The following is a 14829-nucleotide window of genomic DNA, read 5'->3' as shown; positions in this document are numbered from 1 at the left end:
AGTTGAGTTTTGCTTTTTTTTTAGGTGAGAGGAGGGGAAATAGTGAGTCAGACTTCCTCATGTGCCCTGACCAGGATCCACCTGGAAATCCCATCAGTGGCCAGTGCTCTAGTATGAACTATGTTTAGTGCCTGAGACTGATGCACTCCAATGGAGCTATACTCAGTACCTGGGGCCATACTTGAACCAATTGAGTCACTGGCTGTTGGAGGGGAAAAGGAAGAGAAGGGGAAGAAGTAAGGAGAAGAAGCAGATGGTCCCTTCTTCTGTGAGCCCTCACTGGGAATTGAACCTGAGATGTTCATACACTGGGCTGACATTCTATCCACTGTTCTACTGGCAGGGCCTGAGTTTTGCTTTTTGATCCATTCTGTTACTCTGTGCCTTTTTATTGATGAATTCAGTCCATTTACATTTAAGGTAATTAATGATGCATGAGGATTTCCTCTAGCCATTTTATGATTTGTTTTTGATAGCTCTGTGTCTCCTTTGTTTCTTTTCCTTTGTGTTTCTGTCAGTTGTTTTTGTTTGGTGGTATTCCATAGTTCTTTTCTCTTGTCTCCTCTTTTTTAAGCTATGTGAATTGGGTTTTTATGGGTGGTTACTGTTAGATTATTAAGAAAAAAATTTTCGGGAGAGACAAGATGGCACTGGAGTAGGCAGACATACCAACATCTACCTCCCAGAACCAAAGTGGATTACAAACTAATTTTAAGAACTATCATCTGGAAAAACCAACTTTGGACTAAACAAAGAGGACTCTTCAACCGAGGAACACTGAAGAAGCCATACCGAGACTGGTAGGAAAAGCGGAAACGCGGAGAGGGCTGCCTAGCTCACCGGAGCGAATGGCAGCTGGGAGAGACTCGTGTGGCAGGAAGTGAGTTTAGCAGAGGGGGAAGGGTCCTGAGCCCCAGGAACAAAGCCCCAGCCTGCAGCCCCAGAGCCCAGAAGAGGCAGAAGGACAGTATTTAGCTGGAAACAAGTCAGGATACTGTTTGTGAGAAAGAGTCTGATTTCTCAGACCCAGGATCCGTCTTAAAGGGACCGCGCAGAACATCTCTCTCACAACCACTCACCTGGGGCTCCTGGGGATGGGGGGAGAGAGGAAAGGACCAGAGTAACAAGAAGAGAGTGTAATCTAGGAGGCACAGGGAGAAACATTTTGGGAGATAGCCACCCTAACCCCTGGGACTAGTCACTCCCCAAAGCTGAAGTGAATATTTCCCCCGGAAAGAGCAATACCAGCAAAGGGAAGCAGGAGAGCAGCCAAACAAGCTCCCCTGCGGCACTCAGAGCAGAGTCACATAGAAGGAGGGAGCTTTTGGGTCTACAGTAGTGAGTCTTAGGGTCCGAGCTGCAACGCTCCCACCCACGTGGCTGAGGGCACGCTGGAGGGCGGGCAGCAGCAAGAGACAAAAGCGCGGTTCTGCTGGCAGGGGCGGAAGCCAGTTGGCCACCACTGGGCTCAGGTGTGAGCTCAATCTTGCCCGGCTGGGGAGAAGGGGGCGTGCAAAAGCGGTCAAGCTCAGCTGCCGGCAGCCTGTAATCCAGCCTGTGGGAGAAGGGCGGGAACCCCGGAAAGGGTGGAGACCAGCCCCTGAGCAAGGGCAGAGGAGCACAGCCTTGCCCCGCCCGTGCAACCCAGGCGTGCAGTCTCACTTGGTAGCCGGCTCCTCCCGTGGGGGTGGAGCCAAAAGCCCAGAAGAGGCGGAGTTCTGCTAATGAGCTGAGCTTGGGCATGCAGTCCTGCCCGGTGGTAGAGCCAAGGCTAGCAGCTGTTCCTTAAGTGGGCTCCTCCTGCAAGGGCAGGGCAAAAGCCCGGAAACAGGTGGAGACCCGCAGCTGAGCAAAGGTGCTCGCCAGTGCCCTCAGGACCAAGCATAACATCACACACGGGGGCGGGGCAAAGCCCAAGGCCACCAATGCTTCTGCACCCAAGCGCATGATCACTGCCACTCCCGAGAAGAGAAAATGCGGAGGCAGAGAAATACAACACAAATAAACCAAGAGAAATTCCCAGAAAAGTACTTAAGTGAATCAGATATAACCAAATTACCAGATGCAGAGTTTAAAATAACGATTGTTAGGATGCTCAAAGATATTAGAACAACCATAGATGGCCATTATGAAAACCTAAATAAAGAGATAACAAATATAAAAAAGGACATTGAAATAATAAAAAAGAATCAGTAAGAAATGACAAATACAATATCTGAAATAAAGAATACAATGGAAGGAATTAAAAGCAGGATGGATGAAGCAGAGAATCGAATCAGCGAGTTAGAGGACACGATAAATAAAGGCACGGAGCAGAGCAGAAAAAAGAAGAGACTCAAAAAGTCTGAGGAAACTCTAAGAGAGCTCTGTGACAACATGAAGAGAAATAACATCCGCATCATAGGGGTTCCTGAAGAAGAAGAGAAATTACAAGGGATAGAGACTTTGTTCAAACATATCATAGCGGAAAACTTCCCCCAATTAAGGCAGGAAAACATTTCACATGTTCAGGAAGCACAGAGAACTCCATTAAGGAGAAACCCAAAGAAACCAACACCAAGACACATCATAATTAAAATACCAAAGCTAAATGATAAAGAGAAAATATTAAAAGCTGCTAGAGAAAACAAGACTATCACCTACAAAGGAGCCCCCATAAGGATGACTTCTGACTTCTCAACAGAAACACTTGAGGCCAGAAGGGAATGGCAAGAAATATTCAAAGTAATGCAGAACAAGAACCTACAACCAAGACTACTTTATCCAGCAAGGCTATCATTTAAAATCAAAGGATCCTGTCTGTCTGTCCCTATCTATCCCTCTCTCTGACTCACTCTCTGTCTCTGTAAAAAAATAAATAAATAAATAAAATCAAAGGAGAAATAAAAAGCTTTACAGACAAAAAAAAAAAAAACTCAAGGAATTCATTGCAATCAAACCAAGGCTGTAAGAAATGCTAAGGGACCTGTTGTAAACAGATCAAAGGAAAAAAAAGAATATAGCAAAAGAGGAATACAGTTTTAAAGAAAAAAATGGCAATAAACAATTACATATCAGTAATAACCTTAAATGTTAATGGATTAAATGATCCGATCAAGAGACATAGGGTAGCTGCGTGGATAAGAAAACAGGACCCATACATATGCTGTCTACAAGAGACACACCTTAAATCAAAAGATGCACACAGACTGAAGATAAAAGGTTGGAAAAAATATTTCACGCAAATGGAAATGAAAAAAAAGCTGGGGTAGCAATACTTATATCAGACAAAATAGACTTTAAAACAAAGACTATAGTGAGAGATAAAGAAGGTCACTACATAATGATAAAGGGAGCAATCCAAAAGGAAGATATAACCATTATAAATGTCTACGCACCTAATATAGGAGCACCTAAATATGTAAAGCAGACTTTGATGGACTTAAAGGGCGAGATCAACAGCAATACTATAAAAGTAGGGGATTTCAATACCCCATTAACATCATTAGATAGATCCTCAAGAAAGGAAATTAACAAAGAAACAGCAGACTTAAAGGACATATTAGATCAACTCGATTTAAGAGATATCTTCAGAACCTTTCACCCTGAAACAGCAGCATATACATTCTTTTCAAGTGCTCATGGTACATTCTCTAGGATAGACCACATGTTAGGACACAAAAGCGGTCTCAACAAACTTAAGAAGATTGAAATCATATCAAGCACTTTCTCTGATCATAATGGCATTAAACTAGAAATCAACCACAATAGAAAAATTGAAAAACATTCAAACACTTGGAAACTAAATAGCATGTTATTAAATAACAAATGGGTTAACATTGAGATCAAAGAAGAAATTAAAAAATTCCTAGAAACAAACGATAATGAGCATACATCAACTCAAAATTTATAGGACACAGCAAAAGCAGTCCTGAGAGGGAAGTTTATAGCATTACAGGCATATCTCAAGAAGCTAGAAAAAGCTCAAATAAACAACTTAACCCTACATCTAAAAGAACTAGAAAAAGAACAGCAAGTAAAGCCCAGAGCTAGAAAAAGGAAGGAAATAATAAAGATCAGAGCAGAAATAAATGACATAGAGGCTAAAGAAACAATACAGAGGATCAATGAAACCAGGAGCTGGTTCTTTGAAAAGGTAAACAAGATCGATGAACCTTTAATGAGACTCACCAAGAAAAAAAGAGAGAGGACTCGAATAAATAAAATTAGAAACAAGAGTGGAGAAATAACAACTGACACAACAGAAATACAAAATACTGTAAGAAAATACTATGAAGAACTGTACGCCAAAAAACTAGACAACCTAGATGAAATGGACAAATTCCTTGAATCATATAATCTTCCAAAAATCAATCTGGAAGAATCAGAAAACCTAAACAGACCAATTACAACAAATGAGATTGAAACAGCTATCAAAAAAACTCCCAAAAAAGAAAAGTCCTGTGCCTGATGGCTTCACAAGTGAATTCTACCAAATATTCAAAGAAGAACAAACTCCTATCCTTCTCAAGCTATTTCAAAAAATTCAAGAGGAAGGAAGACTTCCAAACTCCTTTTATGAGGCGAGCATAATTCTGATTCCAAAACCAGGGAAAGACAACACAATAAAAGAAAATTATAGGCCAATATCCCTGATGAACTTAGATGCAAAAATCCTCAACAAAATATTAGCAAACCGGATCCAGCAATATATGAAAAAAATCATACACCATGATCAAGTGGGATTTATTCTTGGTAGGCAAGGCTGGTACAATATTCGCAAATCAATCAATATGATTCATCACATAAACAAAAGGAAGGAGAAAAACCACATGATAATTTCAATAGATGCAGAAAAAGCATTTGATAAAATCCAGCACCCATTCATGATCAAAACTCTCAACAAAGTGGGAATACAGGGAACATACCTCAACATGATAAAGGCCATCTATGACAAACCTATAGCCTACATCATACTCAATGGGCAAAAATTAAAAGCAATCCCCTTAAAATCAGGAACAAGGCAGGGGTGCCCCCTTTCACCACTCTTATTCAACATAGTTCTGGAAGTCCTAGCCACAGCAATCAGACAAGAAAAAGAAATAAAAGTCATCCGAATTGGAAAAGAAGAAGTAAAACTATCATTATTTGCAGATGATATGATATTGTATATAGAAAACCCTAAAGTCTCAGTCAAAAAACTACTAGACCTGATAAATGAATTTGGCAAGGTGGCAGGATATAAAATCAATACTCAGAAATCAGAGGCATTTTTATACACTAATAATGAACTGTTAGAAAGAGAAATCAAGGAATCAATCCCCTTTACCATTGCAACCAAAAAAATAAAGTACCTAGGAATAAATCTAACCAAGGAGATTAAAGACTTTTACTCGGAAAATTATAAAACATTAATAATAGAAACCAGGGAAGATACGAATAAGTGGAGGCATATACTGTGTTCATGGTTAGGAAGAATAAACATCATTAAAATGTCTATATTACCCAAAGCAATTTATAAATTCAATACAATACCAATTAAAATACTGATGACTTACTTCAAAGATATAGAACACATATTCCAAAAATTTATATGGAACCAAAAGAGAACACAAATAGCCTCAGCAATCTTGAAAAGGAAGAATAAAGCGGGAGGTATCACACTTCCGGATATCAAGTTATATTATAAGGCCATTGTACTCAAAACAGCATGGTACTGGCATAAGAACAGGCACATAAATCAATGGAACAGAACAGAGAACCCAGAAATAAACCCACAGCTCTATGGATAACTGATATTTGACAAAGGCGGTAAGGGCATACAATGGAGTAAAGACAGCCTCTTCAACAAATCGTGTTGGGAAAATTGGACAACTACTGCAAGAAAATGAAACTAGACCACCAACTTACACCACTCACAAAAATAAACTCAAAATGGATAAAAGACTTAAATGTAAGCCGTGAAACCATAAGCATCTTAGAAGAAAACATAGGCAGTAAGCTCTCTGACATCTCTCGTAGCAATGTATTTGCTGATTTATCTCCACAGGCAAGTGAAATAAAAGACAGGATAAACAAATGGGACTTTATCAAACTAAAAAGCTTCTGCACAGCTGAAGACAATAAGAACAGAATAAAAAAACAAACTACACAATGGGAGAATATATTTGACATTGCGTCTGATAAGGGGTTAATAACCAAAATTTATAAAGAACTTGTAAAACTTAATACCAGGAAGACAAACAATCCAATCCAAAAATGGGCAAAAGAAATGAATAGACACTTCTCCAAAGAGGACACACAGATGGCCAATAGGCATATGAAAAAATGTTGAACATCACTAATGATTAGAGAAATGCAAATTAAAACCACAATGAGATATCACCTTACACAAGTCAGAATGGCGCTCATCAACAAAACAACACAGAATAAGTGCTGGTGAGGATATGGAGAAAAGGGAACCCTCCTGCACTGCTGGTGGGAATGCAGACTGGTGCAGCCACTGTGGAAAACAGTATGGAGATTCCTCAAGAAATTAAAAATCAAACTGCCTTTTGACCCAGCTATACCACTGTTAGGAATATACCCCAAGAACACCATAGCACTGTTTGAAAAGAAGAAATGCACCCCCATGTTTATGGCAGCATTGTTCACAATAGCAAAGACCTGGAAACAGCCCAAGTGTCCATCAGAGGACAAGTGGATTAAAAAGCTTTGGTACATATATACTATGGAATACTACTCAGCCATAAGAAATGATGACATAGGATCTTTTACAACAACATGGATGGGCCTTGATAACATTATACTGAGCGAAAGAAGTAAATCAGACAAAACTAAGAACTATATGATTCCATACATAGGTGGGACATAAAGATGAGACTCAGAGACATGAACAACAGTGTTGGGGTTACAGGGTGGGGGAAGGAGAGGGAGGGGGTTGGGGGAGGGGAGGGGCACAAAGATCATGGCTTTTCAGCATTTGCCATATTCACCCTTTAATCCATAGACAGCAAATATTTACTTATGGTGTTTCCACTATAAAGACTGCTGTCTTAGGGACAAATGCTGATGAACTATTTCAGCAGTTCCTCCTTCTTGAAAGACTTATATGTCAACATAGAGCTCCATGTTTCATAGGACATACTCAAGGTCACTCCATACTCCCTGGAGCTTTAGCACAAGGGAATGCCCCCTTTTTTTTATTCTTTTCTTTTTTTTTACTGTATTTTTTCTTTTCTTTTATTTATTTATTTATTTATTTATTTATATTTTTCTGAAGATGGAAATGGGGAGGCAGTCAGACAGGCTCCCGCATGCGCCTGACCGGGATCCACCTGGCATGCCTACTGGGGGGAATGCTCTGCCCATCTGGGGTGTTGCTCTGTTGCAACCAGAACCATTCTAACGCCTTAGGCAGAGGCCATGGGGCCATCCTTAGTGCCCAGGGTGGCTTTGCTGTGGTGGAGCCTTGGCTGCGGGAGGAGAAGAGAGAGACAGAGAGGAAGGAGAGGGGGAGGGATGGAGAAGTAGATGGGCACTTCTTCTGTGTGCTCTGACTGGGAATCGAACCCGGGAATCCTGCACACCAGGCCAATGCTGTACCACTGAGCCAACTGGCCAGGGCCTAGGAATTCCCTTGTTGATCAAGCTACCCAAAAGAAAATTATATGGAGCAACCATGACAGACCGAGCAAGTCAGTCTCATACTATTCATCACCAGAACGCTGCAGCCCGGTGTAAACAGTTTCAACTTTCCCGGGAAGCAGCACGGCAGATTGGGAAATCCTGTCCAAGGGGTCCTATACTGCCCCTTCATTTGGAGTTAACCCTCCAGGACCCCTACCAGGACAACTTTGGCAGATGGATGTTACTCATATACCTTCATTTGGCAAACAGTCGTATGTCCACATTACAGTGGATACATATTCCGGATCTATAGTAGCCTCTGTCAGAACAGGAGAGGCTGCCAAGCATGTTATAGCTCATTGTCTGTATGCATTGTTGTATTATTGGATTTCCTAAACTGGCTAAACTGAAAATGCTCCTGCATATGGAGCAAAAGCATTTACTGTATTTTGTCATGCTTACAATCTTTAAAGTTAAGGTATTATTAAAGTGTACTCAGCAAACATTTTAAGGTGAATTAAAAAAAGATTTTAAAGGGGGTAGTCATATCCTGGAACTCCTACGGGTCTACCATATCATGCTTTTTACTTAAAAAAAAAATTTACATTTCTTTTGAATGCTGATGAACAGGAGACACCAAATCTTTTTTGCCTGCAAACTACTACTTTCTTTATTAGATCCAGCTAATAACACTGTTTTGTCTTTTTCCAAATAGCTCCAGATATATGGAAAAGATTTATATAGGCGGATGAGGATCCTCAAACCCCTCAGCGAGGTCTTCTGAGCATGGCTTTTAAGATACCTAGAGGCAGAAAAAGCCCAATAGAGATCAGGGGAACTACCAGCTTTTATGATACACCCTTAAAGGCTCCAACACCCCAAAGGGGTCTCATAGGATGCCATCTGGGTCCTGCTTCAATAGTGGAAAGGAAGGTCATTGAGCTAAAGCTTGCCAGGCTTACACGCCTCTGCTGTGAGGAAACAGGGACACTGGAAGGTAGGCTTCCCCCTCGCTCCTCTAAGGGAGGGTTCAGTCTCTTCCAGCCCTGCTCCAGCCACCTATGACCTAACCTTGCCCAGAATGCTGGGGTTTGCCACTGAAGGCTGAAGGTGCCCAGGGCCGTCGGCCCCATCTATGACACTGTGGACGAGCCTAGGGTATTTCTTCCAAGAAGCAGGTAAACTGATCTCATTTGCACAAGGGCCACTTAACTGTGTTTTGCCTGAATAGTCAGGTTTTTTATTCTTCCCTCAAAGATCTCTGTTGTGGGTGTTGATAGTCCTATTTTCTGCTGCTTTGCTTAATATATAGTGTTTCCTTTATCCCTCCTACCTCAATGCCCCACTCATATTTCAGGCTGGGACCTACTCCTAATTTAGAGCTCTCTTTCCCCCTTTTGCCAGGTTCTATTATGAATCTACCTTTGCCACCCAGCTTAGTGTATCCCAAGGTTCTCTTTACCATGCCACAGTCGCAGAGCTCCAGGGAAGAGCAACCTGGTCTCAACTCTACAGGCAGAGGAGAACAGAGCTCCATATCCACGCATGCTGCAAATGGCTTTTCCAGTCTACCTGAATCATTACCAGCTAGAAGCAGCAGTCATTGGGACTTGGACATTGAGCTGCAAAGTATAGAATGGTGACAATTCCAGTGCCATGAGGACTTTTCCTGGATGTGGACTTTTCTGGACTCCTGCTCCCTGTGACAGCTCCTAACAGACTGAATTGTGGTTGGGTTGCATTTTTCAGAGATTTGGCATGGTGATGGGGCCAACTTGGACTTGGTGAACATGTTAAGGACACTACTCTTTTATGGATTCTTGCTGTATTGGCCAAAAGTTTGCTTAAAGGCTTTTAGTCACTGTAAAAAAAAGAAAATAGAAGACTGGATAAAGAAGATGGGGCACATATACACCATGGTATACTATTCAGCTAGAAGAAATGATGACATTGGATCACTTACAGCAGAATGGTGGAATCTTGATAACAGTATGCGGAGTGAAATAAGTGAATCAGAAAAAAACAAGAACTGCAGGATTCCATACATTGGTGGGACATAAAAACGAGACTAAGAGTCATGGACAGGAGTGGGGTGGTTACGGGGGGTGTGGGGAGGGAAGGAGGGAAAGGGGTAGGGGGATGGGTAGGGGTACAAAGAAAACTGGATAGAGGGTGACGGAGGACGATCTCTCTTTGGGTGATGGGTATGCAACAGAAGTAAATGACAAGATAACCTGGAAATGTTTTCTTTGAATATATGTACCCTGATTTATTGATGTCACCCATTATAATAAAAATTTATTTATTTAAAAAAATTTTCATATATATAAGAGTCCCATGTCTCATGAGTTCTTCTGCCCTCCAACCTTCTTTCCTACTGCAGATCTTTATCCTCTCTCATTTTATATTTTTGTTGTCACAGATTATCCTTGTATATATTGTAACCTAGTTGGAGCTTTAACTTGTAGTTTTGTTCTTTGTATCCGATAGAATAACTGCCTTGAGTATTTCCTGCGGTGGAGATTTTCTAGTGACAAATTCTCTCAGCTTCTGTGTGTCTGGAAAAGTTTTATTTTTCTTTTTGTATTTAAAGGGTAACTTTGATGGATACAGTATTCTTGGCTGGTAATTCTTCTCTTTTAGTATTTTGAATTTTTGGTCCACACTCTTCTAATTTGTAGAGTTTCTGCTAGAAAGTCTGATGATAACCTAATAGGCCTTCCTTTATATTGTATGTTTTTCTTTTCCCTAGCTGCCTTGAGGATTCTTTCTTTGTCATTGACTTTTGACAGTTTTATTACAATGTGCCTTGGAGAAGGCCTGTTTGAGTTGAGGTAATTAGGCATTTTTGTTTGCTTCTTGGATTCAAGAATCTAACTCTGTTCATAGGCTTGGGAAGTTCTCATCAATTATTTGTTTGACTAACTTCTCCATTCCTTTCTCCCTCTCTTCTTCTTCTTATATACCCAGTATTTTTATACAGTGGTACCTTGAGATACTAATTTAATTCATTATGTAACCGAGCTCATAAGTTAGTCAACTTGTATATCAAACTGCCAATACTGGACCTGTGCACCAACACACCAACTAGTGGCAGCTTCCCGAATTACGAGTCATATCTCGGAATTTCGCTCGGATATTGAACAAAAATACGGACCGAGTTGCAGCTCGTATCTTAAAAAAATTCATATGTTGGTCTGTTCATATCTCAAGGTACCACAGTATTGCTGTTGCTTTTTCTGATGAAGTCAGAGAATTCTTGTAGAGCTCTATTATTTTTTTTAAATTTGTGATTCTCTCTCTTCTTCCCTCTGTATGATCTCTAGTTGCCTGTCTTCAATGTCACTGATTCTCTTCTCTCTGGCTTATTCTATTAACTAAACTTAGTAGCTCCTTTTTCAATTCATGTATTGAGTTAACCATTTCTGTTTATGAAGTTTCAATCTCTTTGGTGAAGTACTTATTTTTTCTGAGCTAATTAAATTGCCTATCAGTGTTTTTTCACATCTCATTGAATGTATTCAAAACTTCAATTTTGAATTTGCTATAATTTAACTTCAAGATTTCCATGTGATTGAAATTGCTTTCTGGAGATTTTTCATTTTCTTTCTGTACTGTGTCTCTTTCTCAGGTAATCATAGTATTAGGTTTTTTCTTTCTTGATGATATTTGTGAGTGGTATTGCAAAAAAATCAAGCAAATCAACAATAAAAAATGAAAGACAAAACTACAAAATAAAAAACAAAATCAAAACAACAAAATACCAAAAGAAAAGCAAAAAAAAGACAATACTCTTCAAAAACCAAGCTGACAGCCTGACCTGTGGTGGCGCGGTGGATAAAGCGTCGACCTGGACTGCTGAGGTCGCCGGTTCGAAACCCTGGGCTTGCCCGGTCAAGGCACATATGGGAGTTGATGCTTTCTGCTCCTCCCCCACTTCTCTCTCTCTCTCCCTCTCCCTCTCTCTCTCTTTCGTCTCTAAAATGAATAAATAAATAAATAATTAAAAAAAACCCAAGCTGACAAAAAAGGAGTGGTATTGCACTTGTAATGTTTTTTCCAGTAGGTGGCACTGGATTACAAGCTTTAGCTCTTTAAAATCCCTAGGCTTACCTCTGCTGAGATGTTGCTGTCTTGAAGATAAGGTGGGGCATACTGTGAGGGCTTCACTGCTTTAGCAATGGCAATCTCAGGCCTTTAGGACCTCCTTCCTGCATCTCAACAGAACAGGGGACCAGACACAGAGCACCTCTGTTCTTCAAGGGAAAGAGTGGTCCTGTAGAACTGTGGGTTGTGTCTCTGCCACACTCTGTACCCCATGAGGGGAGGAAGGTGGAATCTGGGAGGCTGATGGGGGTCTCACTTTCTATGTCTGTGTCTGTCTCATATGCAGGCAGCCAGCAGACTGTGGGAACACTGGCCGTGACCCTACACTCTGCCACCTCTTTGGTTCAGTATCTCTTCAAATGCCCCCCAATCTCTGCGCTCCTTCTGGCAGAGGAAGACCCAGCCATTCTGGGTTTCCCCCATCTGGCAAATGAAAGCCCAAACAGTTTGGACCTTTTCCTTCTCTGGATCCCCACCGCCACTGCTTCTTATCTTCTGCCCCGTTTTAACCCTTCCCACCTTTAGTCCATTCAGTGCACGGAATTTTTCAGGCAAGCCTGTGAGCCTGGGTGGGGTTTCTTCGCTGAGTTCAATTTGTTGAAATTTCAAGGGGAGAGGCTAAGGTTATCTCTCACACTGTCATTACTCTGACATCTTTAGTCTATTCTTTTTTTAAAATTTCTTTTTATTTATTCATTTTAGAGAGGAGAGACAGAGTGAAAGAGAGAGAGAAAGGGGGGAGGAGCAGGAAGCATCAACTCCCATATGTGCCTTGACCAGACAAGTGCAGGGTTTTGAACCAGCGACCTCAGTGTTCCCAGGTCGATGCTTTATCCACTGCGCCACAACAGGTCAGGCTCTTTAGGCTATTCTTACAAAATAAAGTGCTGAGTGTTTATCAAGGTATGTATAATACTAGTATCATGTAAAAACAAAAACCTATTTTACTTAGAAAAGTAAAAGTCTTACCTGTGTACTATTTTCCCATTAGCCTACTCAGCATTCTCATCCTTAAAGTCAACATCCAAGACATGGGGAAGCTGGGTGACAGGCAGTCTTATTTGACAGTCTAGGAGTAAAGATACTCACTGATGCTTGTTTCAGGCCCATCTACATAGCTGGGATCCCTCAAAGGCCAAATTCTTCTTGACTGTGCTGGAGGAAGGGAAAAACAATAAGAAGAGCAATGCTTTTCTGTTCTGCTTTGATGAGAACTGTGTTCACTCATTTGATACTATAGTAGTTGACTAAACCCAGATCATTTTCACATGTAAATAGCTCTCACTTAGGAAACTCTACAGCTAAAACAAACTAATAGTTACTGAAGAATAGAACAAATTTGAGACTTTATATTACCTTATTATACCTGGAATTTAGTTGGTTTTTAGTTGTAACAGTCTATTCTTTGTAAGTCATAATTTTTCCAAAAAGGTGATTAATGTTAAATAAGTGAAAAGAAATACATGCACCTCCCTGGGTGAACTAAGCAGAGCTCTGATTAGGTCCCAATGTCAATTTATTTATTTTCTTTATTTCTTTTCTATTCCAATGACAGCTCCGCCTTGTGAGCCGACCCCCTTTGCCAGTACCTGCTGTAGGAATTGGCACTGTTCACCTGCAACAGCATGAAGCTGTCCTCACCAAGACCTTTGCTTGATGATGAACTTTGAAGAAATACAACTTCCTGTTAAGAAAACTGCCATAAAAAGAAAGGCCTGTTTCCTCTACTCTCTCCTTTTTCTACTAGATAATGTGAAAAGCCTGTATTCCTGTAAGATGTTGGGGCTGATGCAGACAGTTTAATCTGGAATACATGGAATAGCTAAGGGAATCAATACATAAATATGACAAGTAACTCTTATCCTTAACAGTACAATACAATCACGTTACAATTTGGTTATATCTGAGTGAATTCTAAAACTAGGTCAAAATCCAGAGTTTTCAGACTCTACCTTCTCATTAACTATAAATGCCCAGGAAACTTAAGCTGACTTTATAACTACATATAGATTACCTCAGTATTACCTCTTGATTTATTTGATGCATGTCACTTTCATTAATTTTCCCTTATTTTTTCAAAGTCCAATATTTTCATTTATGTCATTTTTGGTACTGTCTTCCAGCCATTGTGAAAAATGTTTCAACAGACACTGTAGCAAAACTGTATTATTCCTGCCATGATCAGATAGATCATTTGGTTAGAGCATGGTCTCCATATGTGAAGGTTGCGAATTCAATCCCCAGCCAGGCACATACAGGAATAGATTGATGTTTGTGTCTCTCCCCTCCTCTATCTCTAAAATCAATCAATAATAAAATTTTAAAAACTGTATTATTTCTTATTTATGTTTTTAAAGATTGTTGTTTTACCCATTACTCTTAAATATATTAAATACAAATCTCTGGGTGTGATCTTTTAACATAGTGTTATTAAGTTAAGGAGTTTTAGCTACAGTGAAATTGATCTGTGGTCTGCCTTGCCTTAGTATCTTCCCTTCCTAAATTGTTCTTGTGGTGATATTTTCATATTTTTAATTGAGGTTGGGTGTCCAATATGGGGATTTCAGCCCCTGGTTAATTAGTTTTGCTTCTAAAAGTCTCTACTACACTGTGATGTTTATTTGTGGTGTTTAAAGAGCACTTAAACTTTGATGGTGGGAATTTCCCAACGCCAGGTACTTGGAGACTTTTAAGGGTCACCAACTCACTCCCTTATTCTGAAGTTAAATGGTACTGGAAGCATAACTAAACAGCAGTATATACTGTACAGTTTTATGTGGGTTGGTGCTGCAGAAGCTCACCTTTCTTGTACATCCCCCATAAGGGAATGTACACTCTTCACTTTTATTGGCAACTGATGTTTTTCAGAATCAGCATATAAGGTGTTCTGGTCACAGCAGTAGATTCATGATTCACATCTTAAATGTATGCATTTAGTGCATTGATTTAACATTTCTGTAGTATTCAGACCCCTTTCTTTGTCAAACCTTATAAATCATGTAACCTGGTGCCACTATGTAAATCACTAAAATTACAAAGGTATATTTAATGAGAATGGTTATTAGCCCTGGCTAATTGGCTCAGTGGATAGAGCATCAGCCCGGTGTGCAGATG

At 40.3% G+C, this 14829-nt stretch overlaps 1 protein-coding gene across 3 annotated transcripts in view; it reads left to right on the top strand.

The window, feature by feature from the left end:
• DHTKD1 (dehydrogenase E1 and transketolase domain containing 1) overlaps positions 1 to 14047 on the top strand; it is a 75481-nt gene extending 61434 nt beyond the window's left edge. For 2 of the 3 annotated variants that reach the window (XM_066278789.1, XM_066278787.1), the window contains one exon: positions 13271 to 14047. In XM_066278789.1, the coding sequence (XP_066134886.1) occupies positions 13271 to 13372 (102 nt within the window). In that variant the 3' untranslated portion in view covers positions 13373 to 14047. Of the gene's footprint in view, positions 1 to 9012; positions 9669 to 13270 lie in introns of those variants that run through there. The other variant, XM_066278788.1, reaches the window with a different exon arrangement.
• The last annotated feature ends 782 nt before the right edge of the window (positions 14048 to 14829 follow it).

Source organism: Saccopteryx bilineata, chromosome 5 (assembly GCF_036850765.1).
Source record: "Saccopteryx bilineata isolate mSacBil1 chromosome 5, mSacBil1_pri_phased_curated, whole genome shotgun sequence".
Lineage (NCBI taxonomy): Eukaryota > Metazoa > Chordata > Mammalia > Chiroptera > Emballonuridae > Saccopteryx > Saccopteryx bilineata.
This window is presented reverse-complemented; position numbering and strand designations above follow the sequence as displayed.